Below are 17,500 nucleotides of genomic sequence, written 5' to 3' on the forward strand. Positions count from 1 at the left end.
ACACACACACACACACACACACACACACACAGGAGACACACAGCCAAACAGATACCCACAAACGGTAACATGGAAATGAAATGTAACTGGCAAAACATTGATACATTGCATTTTTCCATCCCATTTCATTTTCTGTCATACACGCACGCACGTCACACACACACACACACACACACACACACACACACACACCCACACACACCCACACACACACACACACACACACACACACACACACACACACACAGCCCTCTCTGACCTCGACGAGCACAAGGACGCTGGCGATAAAGATGAAGGTCATGTTGAAGGCCAGCAGCTCCAGCAGGGACAGGGCCAGGCAGCCCTTCTCACTGCACTCCTCCACAGCTGGAAGAGGTCAAAGGTCAAGGAGAGGGCAGAGATCACGCTAGAGCTCACACTGACATAACCCTGAGGCGACCACTGTGCTGTACCCTCCACACTAGGGGTCAGGTTTAGAGCAGTACAATAATGTGGCACTATCTGGATAATATCTTACTTTATGTCCTACAATAAGGGACATGTATGTCTTGTTTTTCTGACATTGTGATTCATGGCACTCATATTTATGAAATCATGTAAATATGATAATTAAATTCAGAGTATTAAAAGTATCTTCTGTATATGTCTGTCTGCACTGATTGCTTTGTGAATCCTTTGTTATAACAATGCTATAAAAGTTAACCAGACATGAATATAATGCAATATGCTATAAAGTCCAGTTCAACTCCTGTGAGTGCTAACGATGCTAGTCAACACACCATCTTGCTGCTATAACTAAAAGTACTCAGAGACATTCAGCTCTGTGTATGAAAAAAGTTTAAAAAAATAATAATAAAAGAAAAGCTTAGTTGCATTCCATCATGCTCTGTGTTATCAGAAAAAAGATACATTTCCCAACCACGCTGAACTTGAGCTGTGTGAAGAGGCGGACAAAGAAGTCCACAAACAGGCCGACCTAAAGCAAAAAACAACACACACACAGACATGATGCCAATGCACTCATGAAAGCAATCAATTTAACACGGCTCCAAAGGCACAGAAACAAGCACAACATTGTGTAGAACTAGAGCAGTACAATCTGCTACTTGTAACAGATCTGATAAAGGTTAATGTCTGCCATATGCATGCACTACTCCACCATGCAAATCCTTTGCACATGGCTGGTGGAGTATTCACCTAAACTGCTGAGATCAAAGAGCATGACAGACTGATAAGATGCATCTGATACTATTCCAGTCCTTCGACACTCTGTAGCCATAACAAGAGTCAGTGATCCTTACCACTCCGATGGAGACTCCTATGGCAAACACCAGCATCCACTTCACCGCTTCATACTTTTTGGCTTTCTGTGAACAGAAAGACATGTAGGGTGAACGCAGCATGAATTACAAAAAATGCCCATGAACGTGCACGGAATATAACCAACTGTAAACTGTTTATAAATGCATGCCCATTCCAAATTGAATCTCTTGGAAGAGATTTCTTATTAACATGATTCCTGAGAATGTACATAAATGCCCAGCCTACACATATCCTCTGAGTGATGGCTGATCAATATTAAGCTATGCTGAGATTTCATGCACAGTATTATGTAGAATCAAGAAGGGTCAAGAGAGTGAGCACGACTCCTCAGTGAACAGAATCACGTTTGAGTCATTCATGAATGCCTCCACCCTGCTCAATGACATTGCTGAATAGAATTAATAAGAATTAATAGCATTTAAAGCCTTCATGCTAATGTGACTAATGTCATATTGTCGTAATACGAAATTGTAACACATGTTGTAATACTATGAAATATCGATATATGGGTTTAAAATCTACATGGCCACCCCTCGTGGAGAGAAGCTATGAGCATCCTCCTCTCACCTTGTTGTCCATGCCCTCCAGGACCTCCATGTAGGGCTCGTTGATACAGCGGTCATAGTCCAAACTCTACCAAAACGAAAGCACAACAAAACAATAAAAAATACATCTTCACCACAGGTAGGCTATCAGAGAGGCAGACTTGTTCACGCAGTATTACAGAGTGCTGCACATTTGTAGCCTATGAACATTTCGTTTCAAAAGGCGTGATAAAGCAGTGTTTTTTAATGTATGGCATGCAAAGCTTCTTACTCTCATTATTCTGAAAGTCTCGTTGTTCTGTAGATTGAATGCTATATATCTCAATTTAAGTCACTCTGGATAAAACCCATCAGCTAAATGAATAAATGATGTAAATGCAAATGCAATGGTGACAGCTGCCCGGCAGCACGTAAGGATCAGTCTCGTACAGCAATGGATTCATGACTGAGACTGGACTCTGCCTCAGTCACTGCTGTCAATACATCACACAGTATTAAAGTGTGTTACACTGTTACTATTACACTGTTATAACTATGGTTTCCTTTCTTGAGTCCTGATGATGCTGTATACTGCAATACTGTATACAGCTGTTAGAAGGGCCATTTGCCTTGTGTTTGTGACTATTGGTTGGCCAATTGGTGGTTAGTGTGCTTCTGTTAATTTGGGTAGGGGCTTCTTAATATGTTTTTACCTAGGATTTTGGCACAAGGGATTGTAACACCTAATCCTGTGTATTAATGTATTAAACATGTTGAGCACCAGTCAGTCTGAGTGAGACTGTGCCTCTTCCTCACCTCGTAGTCTTTCCTGGGCAGGATCTCATCCTCTTCCTCTCTGGTCTCTCCCAGGATGGTCTGAGTGGACAGACAGTACACAAACACAGCCACAATGACATTCAGATGGGCCACACAGGAAACAGGCACACTGTGTATCCAGTTACACTCTAGTCTCATTCTACCCTACACCAAGCATATTGATTCAATGGCAACGCACAGTAGTATACAGCTTGAGAATGTCAACCAGCTCCTATTTACAACATTCTGGAATAGGGCTGCACAATTATCATAATAATCGCAATATGGACCAAGGCAATTATCTAATCGCAAAAGCTACAAATAATTATGCACATTTTTATATTCATTGTATATCTTATATTCATTTCAGCCTCCTTGACTATGCCACTTCGGGTGGGTGGGGGAGCCTCGTGTGTGAGCACAGAGATTCTGATTGGTGAGCTTGGGGTTGCTGTGCTTCTTGTACACCACGCTCCTTGTCTCACCAATCAGGGGCACAAATGAAAGGCATTCTGAATTGAATCAATTAACTGACATTCAAAAAGCACCCCCATTCTGAACCCTGATTTAAATGACAGGAAACAAGTCAAGGCTACCAACAATATGTTTTGGTTATGAGGTAGGCTCAAGCTGTGTGGGAGCATATTGAGCCAACTCAATTAGCCTCAATTAGACTTCAGACTTTGCTCCCCACTTACATTTGGGGCCTCAATGTCCCAGGGAACAAAACAACACCCAACTTATTTATTTTAGAACAACCCCTCCCTGTAGGAGAGGAGCCAGGTCGTAGCAACAGCTCTGAATGATCCTTTTGGATGCCTACAATCCCAGATGCTCTGCTGACCATCTGTCTCACACAAAACAGAGGGGTAATAAATAGCCTATAACTTAGCAATGAGTCACCTACGGGAAGGACACTGATTTCTCGATAAACCAACAAAGGAGTGCGTATATTGGTACAAGCACCACTACGTCTAATCCAGTCCAGTGATTCCCTGTCTATCAGCAGATATGATGATTAAAAGAAGTCACGGTTACACCTGAAGACAGTGTAGACAGTCTTGCCAGTGGGATTTTGTGAACTCATGCTAGGTGAGATTGCACATCATGGTGTCGGTTTAGCCTTGGATTTGCACGTAAGAAACCGAAACCATTAAATATGACAGCTCGATCTCAACTTCTACTCCTTGCTCACGGGTCTGTAATGACTTTATCTTGCAGAAGTTGCTTTACAACGTGGAGAGAAATTTTGACTTCTGTTAACGTAGAACTAGGGTGGAGCTTTCAGACCCAATCTGGCAGCGTCATACAGGAGCCGCTGTCCCTACCTCTCTCACTATCTTCTGTAGTACCAAAGCAGGTGAGTATGGAGCACGTAATAAAAGTAGCTGAACATCCCTACCAGTTCCTCTGGCGTCCTGGTTTCAGTATCCCTGCAGCAGCAGTGACAACACAAACAGCTCCTGCAACACGCCATCTTCACTGTTTCAGCACCACCGCCACTTCCCTCTTGTCATGTGATAAACAAAGGCCGCTGAGCGGTAGTCGTGCACGTGGTTGCTGCGCAAACTCCGCGCAAAATCTTGCCATTGTCTGCCAGAAGAGTGTGTGTGTGTGTGTGTGTGTGTGTGTGTGTGTGTGTGTGTGTGTGTGTGTGTGTATGTGTGTGTGTGTGTGTGTGTGTGTATGTGTGTGTGTGCGTGTGTGTGTGTGTGTGTGTGTGTGTGTGCGTGTGTGCATGCGTGCGTGCGTGCGTGTGTGTGTGTGTGTTTATTAATTATGGCGGTAGCTGTGATATTTCAGAGTTAAAGTTTGAAAGAACATATGCATTTTCAGTGCTGGGAAGACTGGATCAGTCAGGGTATTTTGTGTACTTGTTACTCGCTGTTGTTATTACAAGAATACCACAACAAGAAAAACCCAACAAGGACAGATATTTTTTGTGAATGATTTTATTAATTTTGCAGGTTATGATGCACACTGACCACTGGCCATTGCATACTTAAACTGGAATGACACCAAATGAGATAGAATCGAGAGTCTGGGGTTCACATATTCCATACTGTCAATAATTATGAATTAAAAATGGTGTTATAAAAATACATTAAAAATAAAGTAAATGAACTGAATCTACCGGTATTTGTAGGCTCGGGCCACATCAATAATTAGAGTTGGCTGAATTAGTTGCAATGTAGCCCATTCTTGTAATTCATATAGAATATAGTCTAGAGGAAATTTTCCATTGTAAGTTGTGTATACTTGTATTTCTGACATCAGAGATGTTTGCTTTAATAAACTGCTGCGCAATTGCGGCGCGTTGTGGATGCGCACGTCTGTTTATGTGAGCGTAGGGAGGCATTTGAGCATTTTTGAACAGCTCGGTCAACATACTGACCCTCGCTAGTCTGAAGTGTTCAGAATGGATGTGGGATACAAGCCATCGAATCGTGCAACTGACCGCTGTCGTTTTCATTAGGCCAAACATTAAAACTAGAAGGTAAATGGACCGCTTTCGCATTCTCTGAGTGCATCGTAATGCTAGCAGCTAATGAAAGTGTCATCATCTCCTCTGCTATAAAATATTCGTTAATGTTAGTTTGCCAGCCAGCTGCACGTAGGCTACACATGGTCTGAGTGGTTGTCTAGCTAAATTAGCTAGCGAGCTAACGACAGCTCTTTAACAAACAGTGCCATGCTTTTGTCTGGGTTGTGTTTGAAACTTTCAACGCTAGATAATGTTAGTTGCTTTCATTGTGTTAACGGGCCATCAGTGGCACTCCCGACATAAGTTACCACGTGTGTTTTTTAGTTTGTACACTTCCTTTCACTTTCTCTAAGTGCAATTAATGTATGAATAATGTGTTGTATGTGACAACTGCAGATGCCAGTGGAGATGTTTGACTTTTTACTGAAAGACCAGGCATTAGCTAATTTGGCTGTTTAACTGAGATTGATGATAGCCGAATCACCAAATATAAAAATTCTTTGTGAAAATGACCAACACAATGTCAATTTCAGTGGTTTTTAAAGTATGTCAACTTACTTGTCTCCAGACAAATTCTTGACCGACACTCGATCCTTAAGCCATGGTGAACCAAAGAATGGGCGAAAATGTCTGGCAGACCAGCAAGAGTGACTCCAGTGGGGCGAGCAATAGTGGAGAGAGCTCCAGGGACAGCTCCCGTAGCTCCACGCCAGTGTTGGATGCTGACCGAACCGATAGGCTCAGAGACAAGATGAGACGGCGGATCGAGTCGGGGGACCACTGGTTTTCACTGGAGTTCTTCCCTCCTCGGACAGCCAGCGGAGCCGTTAATCTGATCTCGAGGTAAAAGCTGCATGGCATTATGAAGAAGTCCTATAACGTAATCGAAACAAATGCAGAAAATGTGTAAAGTTACATGAGCAGTAGCCTATAGAGAATGGGAATGTGACGTCGCGGACATTTCGCGGTTGCGCCGCGGTGGCGTCTGGGATACATACGTGAGGCCACTTGTACGCTGCTGCCAATGCTGTACCATTGTAAACATCGTAAAACATTGCTAACTCGCTGTTTCTAACACTGTTTTTCACACATCATGGGACGAACCTGTTGTGTTGTTGGATGTAACGTCCGTGCCCACGATCGTCAGGTAAAAAAATCAACAACGGAGTGTCTTTGTATTACTTTCAGGGTCTCACGTCCACTCTCCAGACGGTCTGTCATAGGGATCCATGTTACCGATCAAAGATATCTTTTCTATATAACGTTTCCTCGCATCTGGCAGGAGCTTGTCTCTGTACGGTCCATTACTACTTCTACTACTAGTTTTTAGCATAGTAGCCTAAATGTTTACATCTAGTGTTACTGTTTTGGCTAGCCGATCTTGTTCGAAATATCATAGGTTTCCATAGGTTTCTTGTTTATAATTCGCGCCGCGGCCTCACCTAATGGAGGAAAACGCCCTTTTTGTCCCAGAATGCACTGCGCCGCTAACTTCCGTTCCCATTCTCTATGGGATGTGTTTTTTTTGTCTCATTTTGATTTTCTTCTCAAATAGTTAATTAACTTTCCTGAAGCACGGAAAGAAGTTATAAGAACTCCTAGGGCTAAATAGCAAGTGCAGTGGATACTAAAATGGCCATAATATGCAAATATTAAAAAGAAGACGCAGAGGAAGAGAGAAATAGCACTGATGGAAGAGAGGTAGAAGGGGAGAGAGAGAAAACTATGTGACATTTTAGGCTAGATCAGAATTTTGGCCATATTTGGAATGTTTAGCCCCATTCCTCTCTTGCTTGTTAGAGTGATATCAATGGATGCTGTAGGTAGGTAGTCTAGTTTATTAAATACCAGGGGCTGTGTAACGAAGCTAACCACAGCCTCTGAAAGACAGCCTCATCTCTCCCCCCAATAAATCACTCTCTGCATGCAGTTATTTGTGCTGTGACTGATGGCTGTTGCTCTTGTCCCGTGTGATGGTGTGTCACTCCAATCAGGTTCGACCGCATGGGCTCCGGGGGACCGCTCTTCATCGACATCACCTGGCACCCGGCGGGCGACCCCGGCTCGGACAAGGAGACGTCCTCCATGATGATCGCCAGCACCGCGGTGAACTACTGCGGCTTGGAGACCCTGCTCCACCTGACCTGCAGCAACCAGACCCGGGACACCATCACGGGCTACCTGAAGAAGGCCAAGCGCCTTGGCCTCAAGAACATCATGGCCCTCAGGGGAGGTACGGGAGAACATGTGTCTTTAACCTGTTCATATAGAAAACAAATGTAATGTAGAATACTCCTGAAAGTGTAAGATAACGAAACATTACCAATGTCCCATCCAAAAAAAAAATCGCTATTTGTGAATTTCCCGAATATAGTCTTCAGTCTTGACTTCACAGAAGGCCATTTTTAGAGGGCGAGGGTTGTTATTCTCAGAAGCTTATGTAGTGTATTTCTATGGGGCAGATAAGAAGATGGCTGGGGTTGGGCCTTAACATTAGGGTGTTATAAAAATGAAATGACCTTTATAACCTGGTGCGTCCTTGTGTAATGTATTTTGATGGCAGTACGTGTCTAAGTAAGAGTGTTATAATGCATGTATAATGTATGTAATCTAATCCTGGGCAGACCCTATGGGCAGTGACTGGGAGGAGGAGGATGGGGGCTTCAACTACGCCACTGACCTGGTCAAACACATCCGCTGTGAGTTTGACGACTACTTCGACATCTGTGTCGCTGGTAAGAGTCTTTCTGTCATGATTAGCTAAAGTGATCTGCGGTGTTACACACCTGGTTCAGCATGCACAGTAGAGTTGCAACAACTGTGACAGTTTTCTCGCTGTTGGATATTTTTTTTGCTAATAAATTGATAATAGTAACAGCAATAATGGCTAAACATGCACTGATGAGTTAGAGATATGAGATGAATGTCATATTCATTTACTTGTGTATTGTTGACTTGATAGCATGTGTGCTAATCTCAGGAAATAACTGTGCTCTATGGTGTTGCTAGGATACCCCACGGGCCATCCTGAGGCTGAGAGCTATGCCGATGACCTCCGTCACCTGAAGGAGAAGGTGGACGCCGGGGCTGACTCCATCATCACGCAGCTCTTCTTTCGGGCCGAGACTTTCCTCAACTTCGTCAGGGACTGCAGGGCCATCGGGATCACCTGTCCCATACTGCCAGGCATCTTCCCAATCCAGGTACGCTCACCTCCAAGGGTAATACTGACCACCTGTCCTGGGGGGGATTCTAAGAATGTGGATTAAGGACGAGCCTTGGTAAGATAACTTGGAGAAACCTATGTTTTGAAGCTTCATGGCTTCATTCTCTGTGCAAAATAAAGTCTCTTGCGTTACCCTGGGTAAATGTACTCAGGCTTGTCACTAATCTACCCTCTTGAAATAAAGGCAGCAGAGAGGCTTACTACTTCTGATTAAACAGATTTAGGTATTAACAGTCAGGGTGTATTTACAAATGACACTGAGATCTGCTGAAACGGTGTGCTTTAAACCACCAGCTCTTTTATGTCTGCATTCATGACTACTTGTTCGAAGTATGTTTTTGATCAATGAAATTAGTGAGAGATTTGGAGAATGACTGGGTTTATATCCCCATAGTTACCATAAAGTTCCTCGGATCCATGTTGTATCTCTTTGGAATTCTATGTCTCCAGGGTTACCAGTCTCTACGGCAACTGGTGAAGCTGTCCAAGCTGGAGGTTCCGGAGGAGATCACAGAGGTGATCGAGCCGATCAAGGACAACGACGCAGCGATCCGTAACTTCGGCATCCACCAGGCGGTGGAGATGTGCCGCGTGCTGCTGGACAGCGGGGAGGTGCCTGGCCTGCACTTCTATACCCTCAACCGCGAGGTGGCCACCATGGAGGTGCTGAGACAGCTGGGCATGTGGGTGGAGGACCCCCGGTACGTCTCCAACACTGACATACACCACAGTAGTTTAACACAGACATCCATGACTTTACATCAGACCACGCCATGGGAATAGTATAGAATTAAGTATAGAATTAAGAATTCATGGGCAATTCCCATGTCTTGGTTTAAGTAGAACAGCCTAAGAACATACTCATGTACTCGTAGTTAAACTCACATACTCAAGAGATATGATGCAGTACAATCACGCAGTCTGCTCCCAGTCTGCTTGGATGAACATGAATTTTCTCTTGAGTCATGGTGTGTGTGTGTGTGTGTGTTTCCAGTCGGCCATTGCCTTGGGCGACGAGTGCCAACCCCAAGCGAAAGGTAGAGGACGTGAGGCCCATCTTCTGGGCCTCCAGACCCAAGAGCTACATCTACAGAACCCAGGAGTGGGACGACTTCCCCAACGGACGATGGTACGCAACATGTCTGTTTGTCGGTCTGTCTGTCTGTCTGTCTTTCTGTCCGCCGTAAGTCGCTTGATAAAAGAATGTGATACCATGAACGTAAATATCTTTGTTTGTGAATTGTATTATTCATATGTGTGTGTTCTGTGTGGGTAGTGTAGGGTCTGGTAGATTCATGGCTGAAATAAACCTGGAGCAGGGGCTGATTTAAATTAATTTAATTTAAATATTATTTATTTATTTTTTTTTAAATGTTTTCCTTTCCCTCCATCTCTACTTCTCTCCTTCTCTCCCTCCCTCTTTCTTTGATTAGGGGTAACTCGTCGTCCCCAGCCTTTGGGGAGCTGAACGATTACTACCTGTTCTACCTGAAGAGTAAGTCGTCCAAGGACGCGCTGCTGAAGATGTGGGGGGAGGAGCTGACGAGTGAGGACAGCGTGTACGAGGTCTTCACCAACTACATCATGGCCCAGCCCAACCGCCACGGCCACAAGGTCACTGGGGTCATCTCACTCTGTCTGTCTCGCTCTCCCTCATCTCGCTGTCTGTCTGTCTGTCTCGCTCTCCCTCATCTCGCTCTCCCTCATCTCGCTGTCTGTCTGTCTGTCTCGCTCTCCCTCATCTCGCTGTCTGTCTGTCTGTCCCGCTCTCCCTCATCTCGCTGTCTGTCTGTCTCTCTCTCCCTCATCTCCCTCTGTATGTCTCTCCCTCGTCTTATTTGTCTTTCTGTCTGTCTCTCTACCTGTCTGGTACATGTTTTTTTTTTGTGTGCGTGTTTGTTCTTGACTGTGATTTTTGTTAATGTGTATGTATGTGTTGCTCGTGTGTGTGTGTGTGTGTGTGTGTGTGTGTGTGTGTGTGTGTGTGTGTTGATAACATTTGTCTGTGTATTCTCCCCCGTAGGTGATGTGCCTGCCGTGGAACGACGACCCTCTGGCCCCGGAGACAAACCTGCTGAAGGACGAGCTGGACAAGGTGAACCGCCGCGGCGTCCTCACCATCAACTCCCAGCCCAGCATCAACGGCAAGCCCTCCACCGACCCCATCGTGGGCTGGGGCCCGCCCGGCGGATACGTCTTCCAGAAGGTGGGGGCACCTCCACTCTCTCCCCATGCACGTGGGCTGGGGACTTAAAGCAACACTAAAGAGTTTTACATACCTTAACATAATGTTTACAAAATCATTTCAGCGGTTCATCAACTCGTAACAGGGTGAACGGCACTTCTGCATTGACTTCGCGGCCCTCTATCGGCTATAACCGCACTATGTAACTTTACCAGATCGGGTAGCGTACCTGTGGTTCGATGAAATGAGACCTAGGAAACCACAAATTTGAATTGCTTCGATGTCGCAATACATCACACTGTCTTAAAAACATGCAACATGCTCTACCTTGTCTGTGGACATCGTTATTTGGTGGATAAACAAATAGCGTGCATGCATCAGAGGAAAAGTGCTTTAGTGTTGCTTTAAGTTCAGTAATCTGTGTGAGCAGACTACAGTTGACGTTTCGCTGCACATGTCTTTGTTTTGTCCAAAGTGATGGGTTCATATAATGGTGATGGTGCTAATTCTGTTTTTGTGCTTGGTGTTACAATCCAGATTAGCCACAGTTATGAGTTTTAAAAGCAGTCCAAGCCCTTGGGTTTTCTTCAAATCAAAACAAGTTAGTTCACACCTTCAAATCGTAAGATAAGAGCCACACTCACCATATGAGTTGATGGTTATCTTATCATAATGCTACCCTCTAATTAGGGCCATGGAGCACACAGTGGTTTGGTGTGTGGACTCGTGCTGTAAAACCTTGCAGTCAAATGTATGCTGGTTCTGCAGTGACTCAGCCTTAGCTGCTTCAGTGGGCACATTAGACCCCTGAGTAGTGTTCATTTATAAGCCCTTTTTGTAATACCCTTTCACCTACAGTACCTCTGGCAGGCCTCCTTTAAGGTGTGTGTGTGTGTGTGTGTGTGTGTGTGTGTGTGTGTGTGTGTGTGTGTGTGTGTGTGTGTGTGTGTGTGTGTGTGTGTGTGTGTGTGTGTGTGTGTGTGTGTGTGTGTGTGTGTGTGTGTGTGTGTGTGTGTGTGTGTGTGTGTGTGTGTGTGTGTGTGTGTGTGTGTGTGTGTGTGTGTGTGTGTGTGTGTGTGTGAAGAAATCTTCCTAGAGAGTCAGATTTGACTGCTGTTAATGTTGAGTTTATAATTGATGTGTGCAAAGGTCAGATCCATTCCTAGACACCCATGGCCCTATCTGCTACTGAGCCCTGTTGAGGTGGTGTGACCGTCATAGGGGGAGATCTCCACTGCTCACTGCCTTGGTGTGTAATGATTGACAATTGTGTCATCATTTGAACCCATTGAACCATGCAATCGAGTATGGCAATTCAGACACCACGACTCATTAAAAACAATATAAATGCTCTGAATTATTCACATACTGTCTTCATGTTACTGATCCAAAGTGTAATATCAAGTACAGTAGATGGTATTCTTCTGTCTTCATGGTATTTCTTCTGTCTTGGAGTATTTAGAATTACTAAAGTAAGCCTGTGTGTGTGTGTGTGTGTGTGTGTGTGTGTGTAGGCATATCTGGAGTTCTTCACATCCAGTGAGAATGTGACCGCTCTCCTCAAAGTGCTAAAGAAGTATGAGCCCCGTGTCAACTATCACATTGTTAATGTTGAGGTGAGTATACACACACACACACACACACACACACACACACACACACACACACACACACACACACACAAATAAATGAGTTGGTCTGAAATTGTATAACATGTATAATATGAATAATTTCATCACATGCACACACTGAGAATATTAGAATAATAGCAGGTCTTGTAGGCTACTGCTTACTGGTGCTCCTGCTTTATTAGTAGCCTATATTGCCATTTGCCACCCTCATTTTCCAGTATAACCATATATACACCATTTTGTTGGTATATCTAGTAGGCTGATGGGCAAATTATTGCAATTTTTGTTCCAAATATATGGGTGGATTAAATTGTATTGCTACAAAATAATCGGATGTGATGGTGTACGGTATTACGGTTACAACCACGTTTTTCGAGAATTGAATTGCTTGGAGAAATGCTTCATATTATTCTTTGAGTATTCAGATCAGATGTGCAACAATATTGAGATTGTAGATGCTACTGTAATGTCATCTGATGCATTTCAATTAAGGGTATCGCTCAACACTGCTTTTGGTCGGCTATAAACAAGTCTTTTATTTATGAACCTAGTCCTGACTTCGCCTAGCCTGACGAGCCAGACCCACATCAAGATGTAGGGTCTGGACACTCACCGTAGACAGGGCTCAATCAAACAGTTGTCTTTCAAATTCCCTCCCCGCAATAGGATAACGCTAAACGAATCATCTTCTTGTTTTCAAGTAGCAGGAAGCGTAACCTTCCCTCTCCATGCAATAGGATAACGCTAAACGAATCATCTTCTTGATTTCAAATAGCAGGATGCGTTACCGTCGCAACTTCTGGTCGCATGTCAGTCACCATTAGGTTAAGCCCACCCACCGACTCTATACACGCTGTGATTGGCCCGCTGGTGTTTCGAGTTCTCAGCTCCCTGGCTCTATGGATGGTGCCTAGACTGCCCCGCCAGCCAAATTACATTTGCTGCCGCTAGGGGCGTCTAGATTTCTAGGCTAGACTTCGCCCACTTTGCGCGTCTGACTTGCTCTGGCCACAGTGATGAAATCCGCCGCCAAATTCGCACCCACAGTGTTCCACGTGACCAGTGTCATTGTTTGTCAGTGTCACTGTTTGTTGACCTGTGTGTGTGTACTTTGTTTGTATTTGTTTACAGGGGAAGAACATCACCAATGCCCACGACATGCAGCCCAACGCTGTGACCTGGGGCATATTCCCTGGAAGAGAGATTGTCCAGCCCACGGTGGTTGACCCAGTCAGCTTCATGTTCTGGAAGGTAAGTTCAGCCATTAGGCCAGCAGGCAGAGATGCTCTATGAAGGGAGAGTCAAATCTTCAGGTGAAAAAACATAACAGCCAACTAGTTTTGGGGTGTGTGTGTGTCTACACATGTAGATACTGTACAGGGGCACTTCTGGATTTGTGCTAATCACAAGTCACTAATTAGCGAAAGCTGCATTTTTGTCCTTGTGTTCTCTGTGAAAAGGTGCCCTTCCAGAAGTCCAACACATTTTCCCTGCAGCTCACTTCAAAGCTAGTCTAGATAAGATATGCTACAGTAGTAGAGTACAGTATGGTACATGTAACTGCATGTTACCTGCCTGCCCTCTGGTAGTGAACTCCCTCTTTCTCTGTGTGTGTGTGTCAGGACGAAGCCTTTGCCCTGTGGATCGAGCAGTGGGCCAAGCTCTATGAGGACGAGTCGCCCTCCCGGATGATCATCCAGTACATCCATGACAACTACTTCCTGGTTAACCTGGTGGATAACGACTTCCCATTGGACAACTGCCTTTGGCAGATCATCGACGACATGTTCGAGATTCTGGACGCGCCCCCTGAGACCCTGCAGTGCGATTGAGGGAGGCCCACGCGCACAGAACGCCATGGCAACCCTTGTCACGTCATGCGGTTCGATGTGGGTGGGATCTAGGCAAAGGATTGGATTTGTCTGGTAGAGGGTCACAGCCCGGTTTTCTCAGGCTGTGATTGGTCGGTTGGCTGAGCATGAGTGGTTATGACTCCACATGCACTCTGCCGTCTGCTTCACTGGCTGAACACTAAAGCTAAACACCCAGAGTTCTCCAACCGTTACAGCCGCACTCAACCATTACAGTGTCTGCTACCCAGGGGACCCTGGGGCCCGGTGACCCCCGCTATCTTTACAAAACACAGTCTCTGCTCCACTTCCTGCCCATAATGGCCATTGATCCTCACGCAGACGCATGGGCAGACTCAGAATATTATAGCTTTAATATTGCTCTTGACTTCACTTCACTTGGACGTGTGAGTTTGTGTCGATTGCGGCAGAGAGGAGGAGAAGAGACAGGCTGTTCAACCAAACCATTAAGCTGCCAAACGCTGCTTACCAAAGCGAATGTGACAGAGAGGATGGAGAGGCTGTGGGGACTAGATGAGACCACCCTCTCTCACCCCCCACTGCACACAGACCCCAGCAGAGGAGCCCAGACTTCCACCCCAGCTAGCGCTAGTAGGCTACTTCCTGTTTGCTTGAAGCAGAACCGTCATGGCCTTCCTTTTTGTTTGTTGCTATTTATACATGGACATGCTCAAGTTCCAGTGCAAACGATGAGAAGTGGAAAGTGGATCGAGTTGCTGAAAAGAAACGATAGAGAGACGAGAAAAAGAGTTACTGTAGAAAGTGTAGTCTTAGGACACGCTGTGATTGCGGATCTGCCTTTCGTTTAGCTGAACTACAACTCATAAGACGGACACACACTGTCAAGAAAGCTCTTCTTGAAGAAGAGGTGTGTCTGGGTAATGTTCGATGCTTGGGTTAAACTATGGCGTTTAGCGAGGCGCACACAGAGTGCTTGACCTTTGTAGGACTAACGTGGCCTTTTAAATACTATCACCAATGTTCTCAGATGGCTTTGAATCATTTTTATGCGTGCTGCAAATACTCTTTTTTCTCATGATTATTTTTAAGGCGTGTGTTTTCATACACTTTTTTTATATGTATGTTTTTAACTGTAGCTAGGAGCGGATGTGCCTATGAATATATCTATATTTATTAATGTACTTCTGTACTGTCAGTAATGACATAATAAATACACTGTGACTTCATGGAAACAGCCTCATGTGATTTTTTTAATTTTAGTAACATCTATGTGTGTGTGTGTGTTCAGTTCTGTGCCAGCCATGTGTTCAGTGGCAATGTTTGTACACAGTTTCATCATCTCTTCTTACCGTGGCCTTAAGCATGTTGGTCAGGTCAGATGTGTATGGATGCTTGTGTGTGTGTGTGTGTGTGTGTGTGTGTGTGTGTGTGTGTGTGTGTGTTGCTTTAGTTGTGTTTCCTGGCCATGACGCCACCCGTGTCAAAGTCCGCCATGCCATCCTGGCATTGTTTGTACACAATTTCATCACCTTTTATTTCCGTGGCCTTAACCATGTCGGTCGGTGAGTCATGTGTGGATGCCCAGATGTGTTTGTTTGTTCAATGCTGTGCCAGCCATGATGCCATCTGTGTCAGAGTCCACAGTTAGTCCTGAGCCAGGTCAGTCAGGTGTGTGTGTGTGTGTGTGTGTGTGTGCATTGGAAGATTTTGCACTGACGGCCTGCATCATGGATACTGTGATGAGGTTATGGCATGCTTGGTAGTGGGAACACTGACAATACTTGTGAGCCTGATTATCAAAGTGGACTGAACTTTGAATTGGAAGAGGGGAGGTCATCTCGTCATGGTCAGGTTAGGTCCCAGTGACCGTGCAGAACTTGATAACTAGATAAGTGTGTGTGACCGGGAGAGGTGTGTGTGTGTTTGTGTGCATGCGTGAGTGACTGAGTGACTGACTGCTGAGGCTGATCTGAGACCAGAGCAAAACCTACACCTGTCCAGTGCAGAGTCCAGCAGTGTATGATCTCACCACACGAGGGAACACTCTTGAAACACACACACACACACACACACATCTCTACTGCCCTGCTGAACCCTAGCCTGAGAAAATGACACCATCTGACCCAGCTCCAACTATTACAGCTAGTGGTATCGTGTGTGTGAGACACCGTCGTGTGTGACAGGAGCGTGTGCATAGGGGGAGGGGAGCCGAAGCGTAGCAGTTGAAACACTAGGACCTCTCCCCTACGTGTCTGGGTGAATGGCACACACATGCACCCAGCGTGCGTCAGGATTTACTCATGCATGGAAATGGCATCAGCGCACGATGGCCCCCTTTAGCCTAGGACCTACTGTAGCTCAGGGGCCCTGGGGCTTTGTCCCCTTTAGAGGGCTACAGTGTCAGGGAGGGATCCCATCTGAGGTGTCTGTTTACAGAGACATGATACCAGTGGACTTATTATGTGACTCTTCTGTTAATCCGAGAGGTCTCCTTTAGAGGACTAGGGTGTGGAAGTATATCCCTTCTGTATGTGTGTGTGTGAGTGTATGTGTAATGAAATAAGGATTTATGTCACCCTCATGCTAGTCCTTAATTAGTGTCCATCCGTGAAATGCAGTACACAGGGCACTCCAGAGTATATCTCCTCCCTTGTGTTTGTTGGCTGTGGACAGATGGACATTTGCAGTCCAGCGGTATAGATCACATTCTATTGTTTGGTGTGTGTGTGTGTGTGTGTGTCTGAGTTGTATTGAGTATACGTTGAGCATCTGCTGCAGCTGTGCAGCTCCATCAGTAATTACTGGTCATCCAATCCCAGCATGCCTCTGTGCTGGGACAGCATGACCTGCACCTGCTGCTCCGTGTCTGTCAGGGCTGATTGCAGAGCAGATAAGGGGCCTTTCAGGACCCATATGCACAATAGCGGGGCGAGCGGCTGTGGCTAATGTGATGAGAGAGTCAGGCTGCTATCAAAGAGCCTGTTTATTAAGAACGTCTTTCCCTGTAAGTCAAACGCGAGGTTTTCTAAGTAAGTGACAAATCAGCTTCAATACAGTAATTTCCTGTGTATTAGTTGCATTATATAACACACAGGACAGTGTTTTAATACAAGTTAAAAGACACAAAATCAGATGCGCCTGGGAACAGGACCTTGGTGTCCAGCTCTCAGCGCAGACCTGGGAAAGTAGCCTAGACTTCATCCACACCTCATCTCTGTGCCTTAGACATCACCTGATACAATTTAAGATACTACATAGACTTCATTTTTCTAGGGATCGGTTAGCTGCCATCTACCCAAACACGGACCCGCATTGTCTGAGGTGTCATCATGGCTTAGCTACCACTGGGCATATGTTCTGGTCATGCCCAGCACTAACAAATTTTTGGACCCACATATTTGAGGCTTTTGCGTATATGTGTGGCAGGCCCATCCCACCAGACCCTATCACTGCGGTTTTTGGTGTCACAGCTGGGGAG

General features: G+C 45.3%; 2 protein-coding genes across 3 annotated transcripts in view; one reads left to right on the forward strand and one right to left on the reverse strand.

The window, feature by feature from the left end:
* The window catches only part of clcn6 (chloride channel 6), a 20,826-nt gene extending 16,674 nt beyond the window's left edge, over positions 1 to 4,152 (reverse strand). The window contains exons 1-6 of one of the 2 annotated variants that reach the window (XM_062540532.1): positions 4,066 to 4,152; positions 2,664 to 2,723; positions 1,891 to 1,956; positions 1,302 to 1,367; positions 910 to 976; positions 260 to 366 (exon numbers count right to left, since the gene is read on the reverse strand). In XM_062540532.1, the coding sequence (XP_062396516.1) occupies positions 260 to 366; positions 910 to 976; positions 1,302 to 1,367; positions 1,891 to 1,956; positions 2,664 to 2,723; positions 4,066 to 4,140 (441 nt within the window). In that variant the 5' untranslated portion in view covers positions 4,141 to 4,152. Of the gene's footprint in view, positions 1 to 259; positions 367 to 909; positions 977 to 1,301; positions 1,368 to 1,890; positions 1,957 to 2,663; positions 3,249 to 4,065 lie in introns of those variants that run through there. The other variant, XM_062540531.1, reaches the window with a different exon arrangement.
* An 869-nt stretch (positions 4,153 to 5,021) lies between these two features.
* On the forward strand, positions 5,022 to 15,254 carry mthfr (methylenetetrahydrofolate reductase (NAD(P)H)). The gene is made up of 12 exons (XM_062540534.1): positions 5,022 to 5,160; positions 5,717 to 5,991; positions 7,143 to 7,381; positions 7,773 to 7,883; positions 8,158 to 8,351; positions 8,825 to 9,075; positions 9,369 to 9,503; positions 9,808 to 9,988; positions 10,398 to 10,580; positions 12,074 to 12,175; positions 13,322 to 13,441; positions 13,813 to 15,254. Exons 2-12 carry the CDS (start codon positions 5,750 to 5,752, stop codon positions 14,020 to 14,022), a joined length of 1,968 nt encoding a protein of 655 aa, XP_062396518.1. The 5' UTR covers positions 5,022 to 5,160; positions 5,717 to 5,749; the 3' UTR covers positions 14,023 to 15,254.
* Positions 15,255 to 17,500: the final 2,246 nt, after the last annotated feature.

Source organism: Sardina pilchardus, chromosome 7 (assembly GCF_963854185.1).
Source record: "Sardina pilchardus chromosome 7, fSarPil1.1, whole genome shotgun sequence".
Taxonomy (NCBI): domain Eukaryota; kingdom Metazoa; phylum Chordata; class Actinopteri; order Clupeiformes; family Clupeidae; genus Sardina; species Sardina pilchardus.

Coding starts and splice junctions, on each gene's coding strand:
- mthfr (XM_062540534.1), top strand. CDS start 5,750: ATGGTGAACCAAAGAATGGGCGAAAATGTCTGGCAGACCAGCAAGAGT. Junction 12,176..13,321: donor ATCACATTGTTAATGTTGAG/GTGAGTATACAC, acceptor ATTTGTTTACAG/GGGAAGAACATCACCAATGC. Junction 13,442..13,812: donor TCAGCTTCATGTTCTGGAAG/GTAAGTTCAGCC, acceptor TGTGTGTGTCAG/GACGAAGCCTTTGCCCTGTG.